General features: G+C 62.4%; 1 protein-coding gene across 8 annotated transcripts; it reads left to right on the forward strand.

The window, feature by feature from the left end:
• Positions 1-7,066: 7,066 nt before the first annotated feature.
• On the forward strand, positions 7,067-11,859 carry HRH3 (histamine receptor H3). Of its 8 annotated transcripts, none has more exons than XM_037006412.2 (5): positions 7,067-7,606; positions 8,682-8,848; positions 9,889-10,655; positions 10,731-10,811; positions 11,379-11,859. In XM_037006412.2, exons 1-5 carry the CDS (start codon positions 7,360-7,362, stop codon positions 11,404-11,406), a joined length of 1,290 nt encoding a protein of 429 aa, XP_036862307.1. In that variant the 5' UTR covers positions 7,067-7,359; the 3' UTR covers positions 11,407-11,859. The 8 variants fall into 8 exon arrangements, 7 of the variants coding, with proteins under 7 accessions (XP_036862307.1, XP_036862309.1, XP_017496315.2 ...); XM_037006414.2 differs by having other exon boundaries at positions 10,768-10,811; XM_017640826.3 differs by having other exon boundaries at positions 9,889-10,292; positions 10,395-10,811.
• Positions 11,860-23,006: the final 11,147 nt, after the last annotated feature.

The following is a 23,006-nucleotide window of genomic DNA, read 5'->3' on the forward strand; positions in this document are numbered from 1 at the left end:
ATGGGCAGGTGTCTGGGCAAGGGTGTGGGGCGCGGGGCATGTGGCCAGGCTTCAGTTTCCAAGGCTCTGGGGGCCCTGACAAGGCCCAGGGTACTGACTGTAGGCCTCTCAGCCTGACCCCCAGAGCAGAGCGGGGCAGCAGCCACACAGGGGAACAGCCTGCACAGCAGTCAGACCCCCAGGGCAGCCCCAGCGTGGGTCCGTCCCCTGCCCCAGAGAGACTACCCCACTGTGCCATCCTAGGGGAGGATGTCACCCGCCCGTGTGTGGGAGCACACGGGCCCCAGCCCAACCTGCCCACATTGAACCCCCAGCCTGGGGTCTGTAAAATGGACTGGGTGACCAGGCCCACTCCCCTGGCCACCACAGGAGAGGCCCAGCGGGGGACCAGAGCCCCAAAGTGAGGGCAAGGCAGGGGACGGTCAGGCCAGGAGGACAAGTTTCAGCTTCAAGGTGCTGTGAGGGTGACACTGCTGGGGGGGAGGGCAGAGCAGGGACACACGGGCAGCAGCGGGCCAGCTGCTAGCCGGGGGTCCAGACAAGGGGGTGGCTCAGGCCCCCTCCCAGCCAAGGCCGAAGGCAGGGAGGGCCCCAGTCCACAGCACAGAGCTCAGGGTCAGGGTGCCCAGGCCCACGGTCCCCCCCAGGACCCCGCCTGGGCCCCTCAGGCACTGCTAACAAGGCACTGCTAAGAAGGGCGAGGTGCTTCAGGGGACCCCCAGCTGCAACTGCAGGGGACTGCCATTTTACTGACCCACTGGCCATCCCTTCCATCCTTCCCACACTCTCCACAGAGCTGGGACTTAAATGACGTCAACCCGTGCTGGTGTGAGCTCAGCCACCGTGACTGTCTGCACCAGGTCGTGATGCTAATCCTGGGGGCCTGTTGGCCACCCCCTCTTCCCCCTAGGGAGTAGACGAGAGCACAGGAGAGCAGCCTGGAGCTGCAGAGGGAGATCTTAGGGAGACATTTCCTGCAGGAATAAAGTGAAAGCAGGGAAAAGACAGAGGGGAAAAAGCAGCTGTTTTTTGAGCACCTGGATACAGCTCTGTCTGAAACCCACCCCCTGGACTCTTTGGTCATGGGCAACAATAAATAATCTTTTCCCTTATGGCTTTTTGAGTTGGATTTTGTCATTTGCAGCCAAACTACAGCAGCTATATCCCTGGTTCTCCTGTCCCTTCTCCTTCCTGCCACCTGGGTCCTGGACCCAATTTAGCCCTGTCCCTGCAGGCGAGGAAATCAGAGTTGGCTTTTATTCCAAATTGGTGGCCTTGGAGCCTTTCGGATTATACCCAAGCCCGGAGCTCATCAGGATGCACCCAGAGCTGGCTCAGAATGTCACCAGGAAAAAAAGACAAGGAACAAAAAAAGAAAAATCTGCATTCCAATATTCAAATGAGCTCCTGCAGAAAGAGAGAAAGCAAAGAGCGGTTCCTTTGAAGAAGTGTCGCAGTGCTGGGCCCAGAATCCGCTAGGTGCCCCAGCAAACACTCCATGGCTGTACCTGGCAGGACAGTCACCTTGCAGCCAGCCCTGGGGCCGCAGTCCCTCACTATCATGAGTGGCCCACGTCCCTGTGCAGGCGGGGCTGAGTTCTGCTGGCGACAGCACTGGGCATGAAGTTGGTGGAAGGAGAAACATTTTCCTAGCACAGTGAATAGGGCTGGAGGCAGAGCCTGCCACCCTATGACAGCCCAGGTTGGGGTCATGCTGGTCTGAGGCAGGACACCCCCAGCTTTGTTTCCTGGGTCCAGAGCTCCCTTGGCCCCGGGACCCAGAAGGCTGTGGACGGCTGCTGCTGGGCTGGGCTTCAGATTTCAGGGCTGGGCTGGGCCCATGGGGCCTGACAACCTTCTCCAGAACACCCACTGGGCAGTTCGATTCCAGCATGCTCAAATCAGCACCCATTGTCACTTGGCCACAGACACCCCAGCTCTCTGAGTCACGCCGTCCTCCGAGACGTTTGAGACAGAACCCTGGAGTCAGCCTTGACCTGTCTTTTCCCCACACACCTGGTGCGTCAGCCTGGAGGACGCCCAGAATCCAGCCAGGTCTCATGCCTCCACTGCCACGTCTGGCCCAGCCACCATCATCCTTACCTGCCCCACGGATCTCTGCTTCAGCCCTCACCCACCAGAAACTTCTGCACTGAAGCAGGGGATCCTGCCACTGTGTTTCCCAGAACCCTCCTGGGGTACCTCCTCAGCATCCCTACCTCTCCCTGCACCCTGCTCCCTTCTTTGGGCTCCAGCCACGGGCAAGTTCCCACCTGTCCTTTGCCCCTGCAGTCCCCTCTGCCCAGCCCACTGTTCTTCCAGATACCCACCTGTTTGCATGCTCCCCACCCCTATAGGTCTTTGCTCCAGAAGCCCCTTCTCAGAGGATTCTCCTGACCACCCTCAGAAACTCAGAGCCTGGCCTGTGTGCACTTGGGTCATCCGGGGGGCAGAGGTCAAGGCAGGGCTCACGGCTCAGAAGTCAGTGGGGCTGCCTGTGAATGATAAAGGGGCAGGAGAGGAGACTTCGCCTGCACAGAGGCAGCCGGAAGGAAGGTGGGTCGGAAAGGCAGGCTCCTTGAAGGAAGGGGCAGCCGGCCGCACAGGAGCCTGAGCACATAATGCCTGCAGAGGGGTCCCATACAGCGACCAGGCCCCGTCCCGACGTGCTCAGCCCCAGGGGAGTTGCCTGGGAAGAAGCCACTGTCAGCGGTGGCCCAAGGTGGCAGAGGCCATCACGCTGCCCTTCTCAGGGCAAGTTCTACCTGGAAAGAACGTCCATACAGCACTTCCTTCTTCTGAGGCAGCTCCTCTCCCAGCACGTGGGGCTCCTCCAGTGCCCTCACCTCGGTTCCTGGGGGAGACTGACAGGAAGAGGTGGGCAGGTGAGCTCAGCCCCCAGCTGCCGCCTCTGCAGGTCTTGGGGCCCTGCCTGAGGGTGTGACCACCCACATTCCTGGGGGTCTGAGCCCCGGGACTGTTCCTGTTCAGGCTGGGGTGGCTGAGCTGGACATTCGCAGTAACTGTCACACAGGGGGCATCATGGCGCCAGGAGGACCCTGCGTGCCAGCAGCCTGCCTCCTGTTGACAGAACGCTGGTCTCTCCACCTGTCAGCTGCTCCCTAGGTCTGGGGGGCTCACGGTGCTGGGGAGGCAGCCACAGCTGACAGGTCCAATGGGACTCTTCCCACGTCCCCTGGTGAGAGTGTGCCCATCGGGGAGGGGACTGTAGCCCTGCAGAGCCCAGAGTATGCCACTGGGTCGACTCCTGTGCTCTTCCTGTTGGAAAGGCAGTGCCATATAAAGGCCTCTGGTTAGTTACACTGCACCCTGCACCATGCAGCATGGCAGCCGTCCTGCAGGCACTCAGCCACACTGGGAAGCCTTTGGCAGGGTCCCTTGCCAGGAAGCAGGCCCAAAGCTGGGCTTCTGGGCCTGTGGATCTGGCCTCCATGAAGCCCTGGATTGTGGTGCAGCCTCTGTGAGCAGGGAGGCCAGGGCACAGCTGGGCAGGCATACGAGGACCGCCTGGCGTGGAAGGGCCCAGTGTGGTTACCTCACCACCAGGGGGCGACTTGTTCTCCTTGAAGAGCATGCTTTGCGGGGGCTCAGGGCTGCTCTCTTTTGCTGGCAGGTCAGACACTGAGATGAAGCAGTAGCCAGATCGGCCTCAGCAGGTGGGGGGCACGCTCCCAGCCCACCTGGCCTCTGGCATGGCCACTCCGTCTGTGCTAGCGTGCCAGCTCTGGGGTGGCCTATGACAGGGCTTGCTAAGCCACCTCTCCCTGGTGGATGCTTCCTGGTGGGTGTTTGCTGAACACAGAGCCCTCGCGCCAGTGCCCACGTGTGAGGCCCTGTGGTTCCAGCCCTGAGCTCTTGTCTCCACCTCAGTCCCTTTCTTTCCAGGCCCTAGCCAGCCCACCAGGACACTGACCACAGATGTTTATATCAAATCCACAAATAGTCTCACCTGGGCCACATCCCTGTCCACACAACAGTATGACCAGGTGCTTGATGCTCCCCACCCCTGGGAAGATGTGTCCATCAACTCAGCTCTCACTCAGCAGACCCCAAAGGTGATGCCACTGGGGGCTGTCAGCTCACAGCCCCTCACACAGCAGGTTCTCTCATGAAGGGAAGCTGAGGGGCACTCCACAGGCACCACAGCCCTGGGCCTGTCACTCTGCATCCCTTCCTTGTGTCATTGCTCTCCCCAAACTTACAAACATCTGGCATACGCATTACTGATGGCCTGCATGCGTCTGCCTCCCCACACTACAGCCACTTGCCATAGTACCTGACATTTCGTAGGCGCTTGATGAGACCTTGTTGAATGGATGGTCCACCCGTGGCTGAGCCATTTCCTATGTGAGGGCTTGCACGGGATCTAGTTCTGCTGACCTGGCTAAGGCTTGTGTGAATGGGACATTTGCCCAATGGCCATCTTGTTGGACTAGACATTTTGCACCCCAAATGCCATCTGTTTCAACAAATGGATAAACGGGGGCCCCAGGTCACTCTCTCTGGGATGGGGGGGTGTCTGAGTGAGTCAAGAGCAGGGGCGTGGCCTTGTTCCCAACCCTTAGTCAGCCTTTCCCAGGGTCTGAGGTTCTCTGGCTTCCCAGAGACGGGATACCCACTTCTTGGGGCAGCCCTGAGCACAAGATGTCCTAAGGTCAGCCACAGGAGGGTCTGCCCCATGTACCCCAAACTCACCTTGGCCGAGTCGGTGTCCTAGAGGACACCAGGCTTCTGTCTGGCCAAGGTCAAGGTTCGGTACTTTTGCTGGCCATTAAGAGAGGGTCCTCTGGCCTTGTGTGACCTTGGGCAGGTGGCTTCCCCACTCTGTAAAGGAGCCACTGGTCCTATCCACCTTGCTGGGCGAAAGGGGTCTAATGAGGCCATGTGTGTAAGTGCTCACCCTTGGCCATGGCTGCCCTCAAGCCTCTGGGCCAACCCTGAGGGCCTCAATTAACAGAGAGGGTATCTCTGCTCAGGGATGTCTGGTAACTCCCCCGAATCATACGTCTGGCCCCCAACCCTGGGTCTGAACTGAGTCCATGCTCCCTCCAGCTGCTGTGGGGCAAGGGGCCACCAAGGAAGCTCCAGAGGACTGACAGCCCCCAGGATGGCCGTGGCTCGGCCTCGCTGAGACTTCAAAGGGGCCGCCCTCTCCAAAGACTCCTCCTCGCTTCAGCCTTCCACCCTGGACAGTGAGCAACATATATTCCCCACTCCAAGGTGGGGACACCGAGGCTGGGGTGGGGGGGCTCCCAGACAGTGAGTGAGAGAGCCAGAGACCTCTCAGCCCCCAACCAACTCCAGCTCCAGAAGCCAGGTGGAGGGTGCACACGCAGCCATGATTGTCGGGGGCCTGCTGGGTCCACTCAACCTGGAGCTGCCGGCTGAGCATGGGGGACAGTGGGACCTGACTCAACACTAAAGGCACAGGATGAGCGGAGCGATGGGGCCCAGTGGCACCCCGCTGCTCACTCCAGGAGCTCTCCATCTTGGGCTGGTCTCACCACCAGCTAGCTGCCTGGCCCGTGGCACAGCCTCACCAGCCAGGTGCGTTGGGGTGGCGGGGGGAGGCTTGCTGGTGGAGGAGAAGGGATACCCAGGCATCAGAAACAGCCTGGCCAGCAAGGGCTGGAGCCACACCCCTTCCCCAGCGCAGAAGCCAGAAACCAGGGAGTAATGGTCTGCTGGGAGAGGGGCTGGGCTCTCCCGCCTGCAACCAGCCCTCAGGAGGTGGTGGAGCCCAACCCCCCACTCCCCAAAGTTCTTAAAGGGCCTTGTGTGTCTAGGGGGAGGGTGATCAGGAAACTACTGTAGGGATGGGGTGCCTGTTTGTGCCAGGGCCTGGAGTCCCGTCCGCAGCTCCTCCCCACCTAGCCCGGCGGTCCCCACCCCGCCACACAGACGCGCGCACTTCCGTCCTCCCTGGGGCTTCCACAGCTGTGCGCCGCTGGCGACTGAGCGGAGAGTCGCTGCTTCCCTCCCCCTCGGGCATGTTCCCTCGCCGTCTGCTGTCTGATGTGTGTGTGTCTGACTGCGGCTCGTGGGTCCCCAGCCCGACGCTGGGTGGCGTTCCCCAGGTCTGTGGGTGTCTGTGTGCGCGTGCGGGCGTGTCTGTCTGTCTGGCTGTGTCTCCGGCTGAATCTGCCCTTGACCTGTCTATCTGAGCGCGTGCGCCTGGGGGGAGGGGGTGCTTCCCCCCCACCCGCCGCCTCCTCCCCTACCCCCTCCCGCAAGGCGCTAACGCAGACGCTGCAGCCTTGGTTGCGCCAGGAGCGCAATGACCTCGTCTGTCCCTGCAGCAGTGACCACCCCACGGCGGTGCCCGCCGGGGGTACCCGTGGCCAGGCTGCGAGCCGCTGGGCCCTCGGCCCTCAATCTGGGGCCGCCTGAGCCCCGGGTGGGCGCGCTCCCCTTCCGGCTGTGCCCGCTGGGTCCCCATCTTCCCTTATGTAACTCCACATCTGTCTGCGCCTTGCGGGTCACCCTGGACCCTACGCTGGGCCCTGCCACGGGGAGATTGAGACCCGGAGTCCCACGCATATGGGGGGTGGGGGTGGAGCGGACCACTGGCCAGGACACCCGCTCTCGCAGACCCCTCCCATCCTTTCTCTTCGGGACGTTCCTTCCCGCGAGACCTGCTTGTCCAAAGCAAGAAACAAGGCGGGTCCCGGGGGCAAGTTCCTCTGAGCGCCGGTGCGGGTGCTTACCCCCACTCCCACTCCAAGTGCCTGCAGGCGCCCCCACTGCCCACGAGGGCTGACTAGGGGTCACCGAGGTGGGTCACAGCCCAGAGACCAGCTCCTGTGAGTGCGAGCCGGCGGACAGCGGCGAGCCCCCAGCCCTGGCGCCCGCCTCGCCGGCCGGGCTCCCCGCCAGCCGCCGTGCACACCCGACTGGGGCTCGGGCGGCCGACGGGCACGCGGCGCTGTCCGTGGTGCTGCTGGCGCCGGGCGGGGCGGGGGCGGGGCGAGGGCGGCAGCCAATGGCGGGGGTGCTGCGCGGGGCGCGGGGGGCGGCGGGCTGCGCGCGGGGCGCACTCGGCTGCGCGCTGCACTCCGAGCGCACAGGCGCTCCGGTGGCGGCCCGGGCTCCCGCGCTGCTCCGGGTCCGCTCGGGCTGCCCGCGTCGCGCTGCTGCTCGCATTCGGCTGGGACTCCGCCGGCCCCTCGGCGCCGCGCTCCCCGACCCCGGCCTCTGCGCCCGCGGACCATGCGCCGGGCACCCCTGGGGGAGCCCAGGCGGGCCGAGAGCCCGCAAAGACCAGGTTCCCGCGCCGGGGCCCCTCCCGGCCGCCCGGCCTGCGGTCCGCGCCCTGGTGCCGCGTGAGCCTGGGGGGCCATGGAGCGCTCACCGCCCGACGGGCCGCTGAACGCGTCGGGGGCGCTGGCGGGCGAGGCGGCGGCAGGAGGGGCGCGCGGCTTCTCTGCCGCCTGGACCGCGGTGCTGGCAGCGCTCATGGCGCTGCTTATCGTGGCCACGGTGCTGGGCAACGCGCTGGTCATGCTCGCCTTCGTGGCCGACTCGAGCCTCCGCACCCAGAACAACTTCTTTCTGCTCAATCTGGCCATCTCCGACTTCCTCGTCGGTAAAGCCCCCAGCCCCGGCCCGAGCCCAGGAGCGCCCAGTCCAGCGTGGCCAGCGGGGATTGGAGGCGCACCTAGGGTGCCTTTTGCTCAGGCACACGCCCCGCTGAGGGCCCGACCTGGGGAGGGGGCGTCGGGACTCGTGGGGCGGTGGGTGCAGGCGAAGTTCTTTGGCTCCCCGGCTGCGGGACCCGGAAAGGATGTCCCCGGGGAAGGGGTCGCACCGCAGCTGGCGGACACGCTCAGCGTGGCGCGAGGCGCAGCGGCCGCGGGTGCAGCGCTGGCTCCTGCGCCGCCGTAGCCAAACAAAGGCTGCCGCGGACTCAGAACGCGCGGGGTGGGGGTTGGGGGGAGAACTGGGGGAGAGCTTGGGGAGGCTTGGGGGAGGGGACATGGAAGGGGGTTTTAGAGCCTTCTTGCAGGAGGGGCCCGCGGGGAAGGCGGGGAGTGGGGGGTAGGGGAGATGCTCCGAGGAGCGCGCTCTCACGTGTCTGTGCGCTGCTGCGGGCAGGGGGGCGGGGCGCGGAGGGGGCCGGAGTGCCAGACACCTGTTGGGGCTGCGAGGTGCGTCTGCCAGACGCTTGGCGGTGGGAGCGGCTGGCTTGGCCCGGCCAAGTGCCCTCTGAGTCAGGAGAAAGGCTTTCTCAGTTTCCGAGCTGCTGAGGAAGAGCTGTCCAAAGGCCAGGATAGGGGCCGGGGTCTGCGGGCAGCAGGGGGTGGGGGAGGAGGAAATCCCCTTTCTTCCTCCCTCTGGGGACTGGGAGTGGTGGACACCCAGGAGTCTCAAATCAAGGCTGGGGCTCCCCTTGTGCCCATAGGTCCCCAGCCTGGATCTTCCCTTCTGCCCTCAAGTCCAGGGACACCAGTGGGGCTGAAGGCTCGGCAGGGGTTGAAGGCCAGCCACAGGGTAGAGGGTGTGCCTAAGCAATTTGAGTGGATTGGGAGGGTAAGGCGAGGTCTGCTGACCCTAGTAAAGTAGCCACTGTATGATCCCCAGGTCCTACTGTCTCTACTGTGGTGGGTCTGAGCCCAGGTCCCTGTCCAGCTGTGGCCCAGCATGGCCCTCCTCTCCCACAGGGGCCTTCTGCATTCCCCTCTACGTGCCCTATGTGCTGACAGGCCGCTGGCCCTTTGGCCGGGGCCTCTGCAAACTGTGGCTGGTGGCGGATTACCTGCTCTGTACCTCCTCTGTCTTCAACATTGTGCTTATCAGCTATGATCGCTTCCTGTCTGTCACCCGTGCTGTGAGTCTGGGGTGCAGGTGCCCGTGGTCACTCTTGGTGGGGGGTTGGCAGGAGTGGCCACAGGAGGCACCAGGCAAGGGACAGCCGCTCAGGTTGTGGCAAGCTGCCCACTTAGCAGTCATTTGCTGCCCAAAGAACGGGTCTGGGGATAGGCAAGACGCACAGTCTGGACCTGGCACCAGATATTCCTAAGGAAGGTGGGGGGGTCACTTCAGCCTCCACCCTGAGCAGGCCCAAAGTCCCTGGAGCTCCTGGAGGGACCATCTAGGCCAGAGGTCCTTGGTGGTACCTGCACAGGTGTGTGTGCACATATGTGTCCCAGGAATACACGCACAGCTCCTGGTTCCACAAGCTTCCCTTGGGGTGACTGGCTTCCAGGAGCTGGGGACCCTGGCCCCCCTGGGCTTCCTGTGTTGGTGCCGGACACACAGCCAGCAACTGGAGCAGAGGTCCCTCCTTTGGCCTCTTGTCTTCTCCCCGAGGAGCTTTGTCAGGCACACCCAGGGCCCTCTGCTGAGGTGGGGGGTGGGGGGCACTTGTGTCCCAGTCTGGAGAGGCCATGGGCCTGCTCTACGGGCCGGCCATCTTGAGCTGGGGGCACCTGTCAGGGTCAGACAGACTTGGGTCTAGCCCAGCTCTGTTCCTTGAACAACTGATGTTCCTGGGCCACCAGGAAAGTGGGGGTCGTGAAGGGACTGTGTGTGAGGTACACGAGATGTCAAAGGCTCTGAGCGTGGAGCCTGGCACAGGGCAGGCACTCAGTAGATGGGGACAATTGCAAGCCTCCCAAGGGGAGCTCACAGCTGGAGGGGGTGGTAAACAGGCAGCCTGGCACAAGGTCAGCATTCGGATTGAGCTGGGGGACTTTCTGAGGCTGTGGACAGGGCACCACCAGCCCTGATTCATCAGGCAGAGAAGGGAAAAGCGCTGCTGTGAGGGAGCTGTGCACGGCGGCCTGGAGGCTGCTGGGAGCTCCGCGTCCAGTGCTGCCGCGGGCTGGGATGGCCCGCACCCTCCTGACCGAGCTCATCTCACCACAGGTCTCCTACCGGGCCCAGCAGGGCGACACTCGGCGGGCAGTGCAGAAGATGGTGCTGGTATGGGTGCTGGCCTTTCTGCTCTATGGGCCGGCCATCTTGAGCTGGGAGCACCTGTCGGGCGGCAGCTCCATCCCCGAGGGCCACTGCTATGCCGAGTTCTTCTACAACTGGTACTTCCTCATCACGGCCTCCACATTGGAGTTTTTCACGCCCTTCCTCAGTGTCACCTTCTTCAACCTCAGCATCTACCTGAACATCCAGAGGCGCACCCAGGTCCGGCTGGACGGGGCGCGAGAAGCAGCCGGCCCCGAGCCTCCCCCTGAGGCCCAGGCCTCCCCGCCGGCAGTGCCTGGCTGCTGGGGCTGCTGGCAGAAGGGGCGTGGGGAGGCCGTGCCGCTGCACAGGTATGGGGTTGGGGTCGGCGAGGTGGTCCCTGGCACAGAAGCCGGGGAGGCAGCCCTTGGGGGTGGCAGCGGTGGGGGCGCCACAGCCTCACCCACCTCCAGCTCAGGCAGCTCCTCTCGGGGCGCTGAGCGGCCGCGCCCGCTCAAGAGGGGCTCCAAGCCGTCGGTGTCGTCAGCGTCACTGGAGCAGCGCATGAGGATGGTGTCCCAGAGCGTCACCCAGCGCTTCCGGCTGTCGCGGGACAAGAAGGTGGCCAAGTCGCTGGCCGTCATCGTGAGCACCTTTGGGCTCTGCTGGGCGCCCTACACGCTCCTGATGATCGTCCGGGCCGCCTGCCACGGCCGCTGTGTCCCCGACTACTGGTACGAGACGTCCTTCTGGCTGCTGTGGGCTAACTCAGCCGTCAACCCTGTCCTCTACCCGCTGTGCCACTACAGCTTCCGCCGAGCCTTCACCAAGCTGCTCTGCCCCCAGAAGCTGAAGACACAGCCCCACAGCTCCCTGGAGCACTGCTGGAAGTGAGCTGGCACCAGGGGTGCCGGGGTAGGGCCTCCCCACTGCGCCCCACTCAAGGCCCTGGTTTCCTGGGCATCTGGGCCACGCTATCCCACACCTGGCTGCCCCCCATGGGTGAGCCACACCCTGTCTCCAGCCCACCCTCTCTTAGACCATCCGACAGCAGTGGAAGCAGCTTGGCAGGATGGCCAGAGGGGCCCTCACTGCGGGCACTACCACCCAAATCCCAGCTCCGCCCGGGGTCCCCGCCACGCTGTCCACCCATGTGGACAGTACGACGGCCAGCGGCATCCCCCCTTGCGCAGTTACTGCGTGGTGTTCTTCCCGTAGCAAGCACATGGTGTGCGCTCTGTGCCCCCTGCCCGGCGGTCAGCCTGCACGTGCATATAGCCGCACACACCTGCCCACCCCCCTGCCCCTGGTGAGCCCAGGCCACCAGCTTTGCTCCCCTGCTTAAGCCTTGGGCCCAGCTCCTTCATCTGTCTGCCCCCGACCCTCTCCGTCCCCAAAGTGCCAAGTCCCCCCAGGAGCCTCGGGCCATTCTCTGCTTTTCATTCTGGATGTTTCAGGAAGACAAAGAAGAAAGCACGTCCGTGAACCCTGTGTTCCTTGGATGTTTAATCAAGAGACAAAATTGCTGAGGAGCTCAGGGCTGGATTGGCAGGTGTGGGCTCCCACGCCCTCCCTCTCGGTTGCCGCTTCCGGCTGAGCGGCGCCAGCTGCCTCTGCCCACCCCGCCCCCGGGCTCGGGGTGCTGGGCCCCAGCCGGCGGACGGGCAGCTCTGACTCCGGCCGGCCGGGCAGGACGCCTGCTTCCCAGAGGCTGCCCCTCCCGCTCTGCGGCCCCACTGGGGGTCCTGGGGTTGGTGGGGAGGAGGGGCCCCGGCCGAGCCGGCCGAGCCCTGAGGTCCCGAGGCTGGTGGGGGTGCCCCGTGGAGGGGCTGCTTTGCCGCTCCCTGTGCCCGGTTGGCGCTCTGCATGCCCTGCTCCCCGAGCCCACTGTGCTGCCCCGCAGACCCTGAGCCCGCAGTAAAGCCTATTTTTTTATTGGTGCTGATTCCTGAGGACTTTATGGGGTTGGGCTGAGCTCCGGGGCCTGGAACACACATCGACATCGCAGGTTCACTCCTCACCCCCCGTGCGCCTGTTCAGATGGGTGGTGTGGCTCTGGACTTGCCAGGGGGCATGGGAGCCAGAGCTGAGCTCCAGACTGGAGGGGAGGGGAGAGGGCGAGGGAGGGGCGTCATCTCAGGTACAGGGACCATGCTGGGCGAAGGCCTGAGATGCACTGAGGGTGACAGATGGGGACGTGGAGAGGCCTGGCAGAGGATGGTGCAGGTGAGCCTGCACCCAGCAATCGGTCCTGCAGGCCTCACGGTTGGCGTGGACACGGCCCTCACCCAGGTGCTCAGAGTCCACTTAGAGAGGCCATAAGACTAGCCCAACTGAGGGGAGATGTCACCTCAGGTGGGTTACGTGAGGCCTCCTTCGGGAAGCCGCCTCTCCTCTCTGGTGCTGTGGCCCTCCCTGCCCTGCCCTGTTCCCTCTGCCTGTGTTGGCCCTGCCCCCACACCCTGTCTTCCCGCGGGTGCAGGTAAACGCCCACCCATGCAGTCTCGCCTGCTCATGGCATGCACAGCCGGGCGCAGGGGCTCCTGTCTGCAGGTGCGCAACTTAGGTCGCCTGTGCAGGCGAGGGGCTCACTGTCACACTGATGCCCACGAGCCTCCCACCTCCAGACATCTCACCCCATGGCTCACCAGCACCACAAGTCTCGAGCCCCAAGAAACCTCCTCCAGACCCCCAGCTGGTACCCCTTCCCCTCCTCTGCTCTCACCCTCTGCCGTGAGGGACCCCTCTGGCCAAGGCAGGGCCTCCTCTCAGGCACCCTCTGTAGTGACCTGACATGGCCAGCTGGGGTCCCCGCAGGGGGCTGAGGGCTATAAAGAGCAGAGTTTGAACCTTGGGGCAGCAGGGCTGGGTGGTGGCAGGCACCCCAGGCACCACTACCTGGGGGCTCAGAGCTCAAGGAAGCTGGTGTAGCTCTGTGTGCCCTGCGGTGCCACCAGCAGGATAACCATTTTCACCCGCTGCCCTGCGTGACCCGCCCCAGCCCCACATAGGCGTTGGCTGAGCCCAGAGCTGCTCTGGGAAGGACAAAGGGTTGCGTCCCCACAGTGGCGGGCACTCCCGTGCTAAGAGACAGCCGGAGCCCTGGCAGCGCCTCTGCTTGGCACTGCCGAATGGCCACAAACTGGAGGGTCAGCACACAGGCTTTCAAACAGTTCTGCCTCCAGCCTTGGAACTGTGGCTCCCTGGCTGCTGCGTGGGCACTAAGGAGAGGAGGACAGGGTCGACTGGGCTCTTCTTTCAGCAAACAGAATGCCAAGGGGCTTTCCCCTTGAATCACCATGCTGGGGAGGAGACAAAGCTGGCAGGCACAGGGCAGGAGCTGAGGCTCAGCTGCTGTCACCGAGCGCCCACTGTGTGCCAGGCACTGTGCTGAGCAGCAGACAGCTGAGCAGTGAGCACGGCCATTTCTGCAGGTGTGCGGACTGCAGGGGGGTAATTGGGACCGAGGTGGGTGGCCCGGCTCCTATGCCAGGGATGAGGAGCCTGTTTGAGGAGGTGGTATTTCATTCATTCTTTCCACAGCATTCAGGCCTGAGGGCTGGAGAGAGTGTGCAGACAAAGGGGGTGGGGGTGGAGGAGCTTCAAGGCAGGAAGGGCCAGGGATGGGCAGGAGTGGGGCCGGGGGCCAAGCCAGCCTTGCTTCTGAGGAGACGAGGCATCCAGGGAGGAAGGCTTAGGCCTGGAGTTGCGTGTAATCTGGTGACCTGCCTGTAAGTGGTGGTTCAGCTATGCTGTGCTGTCAGCCTGGACCTGTGGGCAGGACCAGCTGAGGAAAGGTGTGGAGACTGGCAGAGGCATGAGGCTCAGGAGGTGGTGGTTCTGAGGCACCCGGTGACGCCTGGAAGCAGGGTTCTGCCCTGGGCACGCATGCATGGCCTGGCCCCCATCAGGGCTCTGTCGGCCCTTGTGGTGCGTGGGAGTCTGCAGCCAGGCTGGCAGCGTGGGGGACCAGCTCTCAAGGCTTAGGGGTTCAGGGTCAGCAGAGCTAGTGGGTCCCCTCAACTGGGCCTCTCGGGCTGGCACTGGCTGCATGTGCTCAGCCACCTCACCTGCCCTGGCGCTGACTCTGGCAGTGCCCTCGGGAACATACCCTGGGCGTGGCCCGGGTGAGGGTCCCTCCCAGGCTGGAATGGAGACTGTTCTCAAGGAGCCTAACGGGCAGCTCCCGATCCATCTGCCAAAGTCATCCAATGGTTCCTGTGGGGAGCCGAGGCTGTGTGGGGGTCGGCGGGGGCTCCTGGGCAGGGCCTCTGGGGCCTCGCCATGTGCGGGAGACACCAACTCCTGCCAGCCAGCCCTGACATTCGTGGCTGGCCTTGGGGGTGCAGAGAACTTTTCCACCAATGTTTAATGAGGTACCCTCTGTCCGCACAGCCACCCCGAGGGGTGCTCACACCCTCCCTTGGCAGGCAGTGGGGCCAGGACCCCGCTTCTCCCTCCAGGGGCCCTCCCCGGGACACCACAGGGGCTGCAGCATGTGAGCTAGTCCCCACAGCACTGCACCTTCTGGGGTGCGTCTCTGCCCCAGGACGGAGAGCACAGCGGGGAAACACATCAGGAAGGACCTCAGCTCTGCAGATCCTAAGGGGGCCATGCTGGGTGCCTGCCGTGTGCTCTCCGCTGTGCTGCACATGGGGAGCTTGGAAAAGCGGCCCCAGCTGAGCCAGGAAAGTGAAGGAGCAGAAGGGAGAAGAGGAAGGGTGGGACTCGAAAGTCCCAGTGTCCAAATGCCAGACTGGCAGACTGGGCAGACACCCAGGCACCTGAAGGGGAACCCAGCCCTCTGCCCTTCCCGTTCCAGGGCCCTAAGGGGTCAGGCAGCGTCTCCTAGGCCTCCGTCTCTACCTCCACATTATAGGGTCAGCCCAGCTTGGTGGGGGCTGGAGCTGCGTCACTGAGGGACCAAGGGGCATGGCTCCCTCTGCCTGCAGCACCGAAGCTGCCTGGTGTTGGTGGCACTGCCCCGCACCCAGTGACAACCCTGCCCTAGCCTGTCAGGCAGCACCTGGGCCTCCTGTGTCCAGGTAGGCAGGGCTGGCATGAGGGAGGTGGCTGGAGCGGGCGGAGAGGGTCCCCACCGCGCCCGCCCCTAGAGGGGCCACCTCTGCCCCCTCCTGTCCTTCCCTTCTCACAGGGTGGGACGAGCACAGACCTGGAGTCAGCTAGGTGCAAGGTCATGTGAGCTGTGCCACTTCCTGGCTTGGCAGGTCCCTCAGCCCCTGCAGGTCAAACAGCCCCTCACCACCAGGGCTGGGGCAGTCAGAGGGATGTCTCTCCGATGCCTCAGACCCCTCCTGGCACATCAGCGACCAGCACAGGGTGGAGCTGATGAGGAGCTGGGGATCCCAGAGGAGGGGTCATGGTCAAGCCCCCGAGGGGCCTGGGTTTCCCCTGGAGGACGCACAGGAGCCAGCTGCAGAGTGGAAGGGGCAGTAAGGCTGGATCTGCAGGTGCAGGCAGGAGGCGGGGGGGCAGGTGGAGCCGGGCAGGGCCGCCGAGGGGTGGGCTCAGACCCTGATCATAATTAACGAAACAGCTCCTGCCTTCAACAGTGGTTCCAGGCACCACTCCCAGTGCCCTGGCTCTCGGAGGCCACCTGCTCTTCCCTCTCTGAGCTGGACGCCCCGGGCCCCTGGCTGGGAAAGCGCACGTGCTCCCCAGTGGCCCACGGCCTCTCTCTATGCTACCCTCTGCTGGTCACAGCAGACCCTGCTTGTCCTTTGGGGCCCATTCCCCCTTCACCCCAGTGGGCCGTGCAGGGCCAACCCTACCATCAGGCTCCAAGTCAAGCGTGGGTCCCAGGCATGGCCAGTCAGAATCACTGTGATAGGCTGTGGTGGTGCATGCTGAGCCCAGCCAGAGCCAGCAGTCCTGGGGCCTTGGCTGGGACCCTGGGCAGCGGGCACGCTCCTCCAGCAGGGGTTGCTGGCCCAGCAGCCTCTTGCGCTATCCTTACCAAGGCCATCCTGGGCAGGAGCACTCCTGCTGTAGCCCAGGCAGGGCAAAGGCACCCGGGAATGGAACGAGGCCACTCCCCATGTGCTGTCTGAGCACCTGGATCCAGCTTTGCCTGAAGCTGTCCCTGGATCACTTTGTTTCAAGAATCACCATATACCCCTTCCTTCCCAAAGCCAGCACAATGGAAGATTCTGTGATGTGATGGGAAGTGTCTGGCCCAGAACTGCTTGGTCCAGGCTGGCCCTCTCTTCCAGGGTCGGGGGCAGCAGATCACTTTTGCCCACAGGAGGCCTGTGTCTTTGATTAATAAACAATGCGGAGATGAGTTAATTATTCAGTAAATAATAGTTGTAGTGGTTGCTGGTGGGAAAGTAATATTTCAACACACTGGGCTCTGAGGTTAGAAAGGTCAGGAAGCCAAGGCCATAGGCCTGTGACATCGTTTCTGGCCACAGGGTGCCACCCAGGGCTCTCAGCCAGCCACTCTGCTTGGACTTAGACTCTTACTCATTAAACAGGGCATCCCAGAGGGCACTTGGCACTGGCCCCCAGGGAGGCAGGCATTGTGTCCAGAGGCGGTGCCTCACACAAGTTAGTGAGACACAAATCTCAGAGAGGCACGAAAACACCAGAGTCCCCTTACCTGCAGGGCACGTGTTCTAAGAACCCAGTGGAAGCCAGAAACTGACCGTGGTTAGCCCTTGGCCCCTGCATATACATGCCTGTGGTAAAGTTTAACTTATAAATTGGGCACAGGAAGAGATTCACAACCACAGTAATGATAGAATAGAATAATTTTATAACCAGGTCCTGTGATAACAGTTCTGTGAACATGGTCTCTGCCTACGTCCCTCACTGCCCCGCACTCACCCCCGTGTGCTGATGCGAGATGATAAAGGGCCCAGAGCGGGGGTGGCCTGAGGTGAGAGACGCAGGCACTGACGCAGCGCCCGGCTTGGGCTGACCTGCTGACCACACCCAGGAGGAGCATCTGCTTCTGACCGTGGTGACTGAAGCTGAGGATCAGGGGGCCCGCTGCAGCCTTCGAAAGAGGAATGAGAAAGAGCGAGAAGGGTGGAAGGAGAAGGTGTAAGGAGAGGAGGAGGTGGCGAGCATTTGGGAAACAGCTCTGGGCTAAAAGCACATCTGTGACACTCCCAAGTCACACCAGTTTCCAAATTCAAACATGACAAATTTGATGACCTTTAAATGCCTCCACTTTAAATGCTGGGTGCTCTTTAAGGAGCCCAGCAAACCCTTGCTCCGAGCTGAGGCCTGGGCCGGGGGCGGTGCGGCGGACGGGGAAGGTCCTGCCCGCTGCTGCCCTTCTGGGGCTGGACCCCCGGCTGGGGAGAATCACAGGTTCCCAAGAAGCCAGGACGGTGGGCGGGTGCGTGGGCTGCTTCCTCGCTGGCCACTCCCTGCTGTCCCTCAGGGCCCGCAGGCTTCCTTCTCCTTGGCTGAGGCTCTGCTCCGGCCTGCTCTGGCCCCAGGAACCTCTTGTCCCTGTCCCAGTCTCTCCAATCCACTAATTCATACCAAAGGGTGGTGGGCTGCCTGTTACGGGAGAGGTGGAGATGTACGTTTCAATTGAGGGCGATCTTTCAGTCCGGATCAGTCGAATTCTAATGCAGGTATTTCAGGCAGGAAGACACACTGGGTGGAGAGTGGATGCGGGGACAGTGTCAGTAAACTCTTGAGTTCCTGCTTGGCCCAGAGCCAGACATGGCCTTCACCAGGGATCCAGATCTGTCCTGCTAGGAGGTGAGCGCCGAACAGTCCCAATTCCTGGACGGAAGCTCCCTGGTGCGATAGTGGCTCTGTGGGGGCCACTGGGCCATGGGAACCTATGGGGGCCACATAGATGCTTCTTGGGACCAGAATTTCTAGATGCCTCCTTTACTCAGCTGTGGACCCCAGACATTCTGTGGCAGTCCCAGTGCGCCGCCCTGGGCTGGCTCCTCAGAGCCGCTTGGGAAGGTGTCCACTATCTTGGGGGGGTAGCTACTGCTGGGATCACCCCCAAAACACCAGTGGGGCAGCTGATTCCAAGTGAGCAGCCTGGGGCTGTTCCGGCATGGCTGGGCAGGTGCAGCCATTGGGTGTTTCTGACTATCCCTTCCCCACTTGGGGCCTCCGTTGGCTTTTGTTAGCAAGGGCCTGTCCCTTGGGCTGCAAGGGACCTCCCTGAGGGACATGGCAGGCAGAGGTGTGGGAGGGGGCCTTCCTGGCCCCATGGCTGAACAGTGGAGTGTGGACTTGGCAGGTCTGGACCAGGGTGGTCAGTGTAAAGGCCAGCAGTTAGGGAGTGAGGTGGGGAGTCTTGGGCAGGTGAGTGCCACCCTCAGGACACCCAAGAGATGGCACCTGCCCTGGGCCCAAGGCCACCCCACTGCTGCCCCAAGGGCCCCCCTGCAGGCCGGGCATCAGTAATGGTGGTGACCTCCATCCAGCTTTTGTCCCCTCCTCCTCCCCCCTGCCTTACCTCTGACTTGGGGCTGTCAGATAAAATTCAGGAGCCCTGTGCAATCTGGATTTCAGATCACACAAAGTTTCCGTATAAGCAGGTCCCTGTACTGTGCCCTTTGCTGTGAATCTGAAATTTGAATCAACGTACTGGAGACGTTCCCTGTCCTTCCCACAGACAGGGATGCTGTCGGCGTGGGCGCTCAGCTCTAAGGAGCCACCCAGCTCTTCATAAAGGACAAGAAGGTACTAGTGCTGGGCAGGCCAGGACACCAGTGGCGCTGCTCTGCCGGGCCTTACTGTCCCAACTGCACAGAGGAGGGCATGGGGCTGGGGGGCCACGCCCCCTCCCCCTCCAGAGCTGAGCGTCTGGGAACAGTGACTGAGGCAGAAATCGGGAGAACTCCCTGGCTCTGGGGAAAATATTGACCTGCTGGGGCCCACTGATTTTTTTTTTTACAAAGAAAGGCTTTTTCTCTGAAACCAAATGATTACAAGGCAGAAGATTACCTAGGTGCCCCATCCTGGGCACTCCCCAGGCAGCCCTAGCTCAGCCCCATCTGTTCACAGGCCTGTGGGGGGCATGGCGACATTAGGTACAGGTGGTAAGGTCATCACAACTGCTCCAGACTGTGTGGCACTTGTGTGCGATGGGCCAGGTGACCTGAGGGTCCCCTCTGCCCCCTTCGGCCTTTCTCAGTGTGGCCCTTTTCAGAAGAGGCCCCTTGAGTCACACCAATCACCAGCCAGGCCTGGCAAGAATGAGCATGTGAGCAGTGTTGGTGGCAGACAGTGCCTGGAGTGCTCTGGGTATCCCATGTGGGCTCCTCGACCCTCGTGGCGCCGACGGGCATCTGCACATTCCAGGAGGGGCAGGCCCCTGCAGAGGCCTGACACCGAGGCCTGATGGCAGCAAGCAGATGGATTTATTATGTGTTCATTTAACTTCACGTGTACATTCTTTCAACAGCATTCATCAAGTGTCAGTTACGGGGACACAGAGGGGCCAGTGTAGGCTTGACCCCTCTGTCTCACCAGCGTCATTTCCGGTTTTCTTTTCCTTTTGAGGTGCTGTAGACTCACAGGCAGTGGTGAGAAGTGATACACCAAGACCCCGAGAGCCTCGCCCACCGGGACTGCCCCACAGAACCGGGATCTCCCCAGGACGTCGAGAGACGTGCATCCACTGGCCTCACTCAGGTTTCCGTCTGGCCTGCACGCCAATGTGTGACTCTGTAATTGTGTGTGTGTGTGCGTATGAGTGTGTGTGAGTCGGCTGATTAATTTTATGTACATAAAATCTAGCCTTCTACCTATGGTAAGCATGCAGCCCGGGGCACAAGCACAACCAGCCGAGCAGCCGCCCCCGCCACGGTCCCAGAGCCCTCCACCCTCCCAAACTGAAGGTCATTTTCCATCAAACACGAATTCTGTGAGATCTTACCACACGGGCCCACTCACGCGACATGGGGCGGCTCCATCACAGCCCCTTGTGCCGCCCTGGCTGCCATGGATCCACCTCCATCTCTGCACTGCTGTCCCAGCACCATCTGCTGGAGGCCCCGCATGCGCCGGAGTAGCACTCTCCTCCCCACCGGGGGTCTTGGCTGTCCTCTCTGTCAGCAAACATGCTGGCATGCACCCCAGCATATGTGTGTGCACCCATACAAGCAGATCCACCCGCACCCGTGAGGTACCTGTCCTCAGGAGCTCTGTGGGGGCGGAGGTGGTGCACAATGGCTTGGGGCGGGCCTGCGTCGTGCAGCTGGCTTTGATTAGGGGTGGGGGCATCCAGGGAAGAGTATCTGGGTCCTGGGGATCAGCAGCACAAAGCTGGGTGTCAGGAATGTCCTCAGTATGGCCAAGCAGCAGCTGGAGCGGAAGAAGGGGCAGGCTGGGCCAGGTGAGGACTGGGTTTTGCTCCAAGGGAGGGCAGCCCAGAAGGAGTGGAAAGAGGGTATGTGACCCAGGCACCATGCCATGTGAGCTGCGGTGTGGGGAGGACGAACGGGCTTGGGCACATTATAAATGTATGCATCAGACATAAAACAGGGTGCCACACTAGTCTGCACAGCATCTCCCGGAAGCCCATGTGCCCAGAACCTCAGCATTTGACCTTATTTGGAAATAGGGTCTTTGCAGATGGGATTAAAGTCCTCAGTGAGGTCATCCTGGATTTAAGGTGGCTGTGAATCCAATGACTTGTGTCCTTGCAAGGCGAGAGGACACACAGAAAGGAAGCCCTTCAACCACAGCGGCAGGGCCGTACCCTGCAGGGGCGCAGCTACAAGCCCAGGACCTCGGGGGACCACCAGGAGCTGGCAGAGGCAGGAAGGGCTCTGCCCTTGGGCCTTGGAGGGAACATGGCCCGGCCTGTATGCTGATTTTAGACTTCAGGTCTCTAGAGTTGGGGAAGAATACAGTTCTGTTGTTTTAAGCCCCCCGTTTGTGGAACTTTGATATGGCGACCTGAGCAGACTAACAGAGATTTGATAAAAATTAATACAGAACAAACACCCTGCTCCTCCTGGGGTCACTGGCCTGTCCCTGGGGTGGTGCTGGGCCTCTGAAGGCAAAGCTCGTCTCCAGGTGGGGTGGCACTTGGCTCCAGGGCTGCAGGCTTCAGGGGGTGCCTTCGGGATCCTCCACTGGGTTGCCCGCCAAGGAGCCCCAGGCCGTCAGTCCTGGGATGGCTGAGCTGGGGGTCACGGGGGGCCACACCTGACCAGGCCACCGGGGGGACCAGCGTCACAGAGTGCTGGTGGGAGAGCCCCACCCTGAGGCTCCTCCTGCACCTAAGCCAACAATGTGACACCTAAGCCAACAATGTGAACGACAGCCCACAGGCCACTCCATGCCTCTGGCTTGAAGCAACCAGCGGCTCGGACTCCGCAGGCGGCCGTTAGGGATGGCTTGTCTTCATCTCAGCAGGGCCCACCACGGCCAGCAGGACTGCCTGGGCTGTCACATGCCGGGTCCCGGCAGGGGCCAGGAGGGCAGAGGGAAGCCGCAAGGCCCGGGGGCCTTGGCGGGAGCCGGGCAGATCCTTCCCCGGGTTACACGTGGGCCCGAGCTGAAGTGGGGCAGGTGGCACCTGCTGGAGGCGGGCACCACGGAGCTGTGGCTCATGATCGGGCTGCCTGCTTGTATCTGTGTTTAGTTACACGTGCTCCTGAGCTAGGTCTCCACTTTGGATGAGCGGGTCAGCCTTCCACGGCTTTACTAGGCCTTTACCACACCTGTGCACAGGTGAGGTCCCCCTGCTCCTACCTGAAGCCAGCCCCACTACGACGACAGGAGAGGAGGAAGGAGGGAGGAGCCTGGGAAGAGGGGAGGCCAGGCAGGGGCTGTGGCTGCACCCTTAGAGCCCACGGAAGCCTGGGGGGGGTATTCCCTGGGCAAGTGCACACCAGAGCTCAGAAACTGGGGTGCCAGTCTTAGAGCTGGAAACTGGGGAAGCTTGCACCCTGAAGCTTAGGCCTGTGAGCGGCCAGGCGATAGCCTGAGACAGCTGCTCAGAGAGAGCCACCAAAGGGTGACACCATGTGCAGGGGAGTGTGAAGTGAGAGGGGAGACGAGGGAGGCAGCCCCTGCTGTACAGTCCCTGCAGGCTCCGGCCACGTGGGACAGGAGACTGTGGGAGAGGCCATCTCCACTGCAGGAAGCTGGCCCGCTGGGGAGTCTGGGAGATGGCGGGACCTGTAGGGAGGGCCAGAAACAGACATCCAGAGGTAGAGAGAGAACAAGGCAAGTAACCATGGTGGACATCAGTTCCAGGAAGAGCCGGGGCTGGACACACAGCGGTGTGGCCTGCCCACAGTGCCCGCCCCATCAGCCCGACATACAGGCCCCAGGCCTCCCAGAGCTCCAGAAAGCGGGCTCCCTGTCCACGGTGAGATGCCAATGGGTGGTGCCCTGGCCTGAGAGTGAAGCGCAGCTGAGGGACCCTCAGAGTGGACAACCGCTCAAGGAGACGGCTAGAGGCGGTGGCCTGCTGCTGGGACCAAAGGGAGGCAGTGCAAGGAGAGCCTCTTGAAAGTGTTTTCAAGCTAAAAGAGACCTGAATCCCTGCGCTACCAGCCACCGCACCTGCTCATTCCACAGTATTTATCGCAAGTCTTCTCTGGGTGGGGTCCGAGGAGGCTGCTGGCACAGGGCCGAACACAGACGTAGCCTGCCCTCCAGGGCTCTCTGCCACCCCCCGGGTGCTCCATGATGGGGCCAGACACAGGGAGGCATCGAGTGTACCCCCTCCACAGAATGCTGTATGGCAGGGCCATAGCAACGAAGATGAAAGGCCACGGATAATTAAGGCTACTCAGACCTGGCTTTGCTTACGAAATCCTTTGTGGTGGCCTGAGAGAGAGCAAACAGATGCAAAACCCATCTCTGGTTTCTAGAACATGAGGCCTTCTGAAATTATAAGACATTAAAATACAGCTTCGGGTAAAGGGCTCTTGTTCTACGGGCAGCTCTGATGTCAGATCAGAGCAGAGCGGCTCTCAAAGACTCAGCCACTGGCTCAGAGCGCAGCGGGGCACAGCCCCCGCGCAGAGGCACAGGGCAGGCGGAGGACCTCCACGGTTTCCCGAGGCCTTTGTCCCCTCCACTTTATCCTGTTAAGGGCCCTCAGGGACAAG

Source organism: Manis javanica, chromosome 5 (assembly GCF_040802235.1).
Source record: "Manis javanica isolate MJ-LG chromosome 5, MJ_LKY, whole genome shotgun sequence".
Classification (NCBI taxonomy): Eukaryota; Metazoa; Chordata; class Mammalia; order Pholidota; family Manidae; genus Manis; species Manis javanica.

Coding starts and splice junctions, on each gene's coding strand:
- HRH3 (XM_037006410.2), top strand. CDS start 7,360: ATGGAGCGCTCACCGCCCGACGGGCCGCTGAACGCGTCGGGGGCGCTG. Junction 7,607..8,681: donor CATCTCCGACTTCCTCGTCG/GTAAAGCCCCCA, acceptor CCTCTCCCACAG/GGGCCTTCTGCATTCCCCTC. Junction 8,849..9,888: donor TCCTGTCTGTCACCCGTGCT/GTGAGTCTGGGG, acceptor ATCTCACCACAG/GTCTCCTACCGGGCCCAGCA.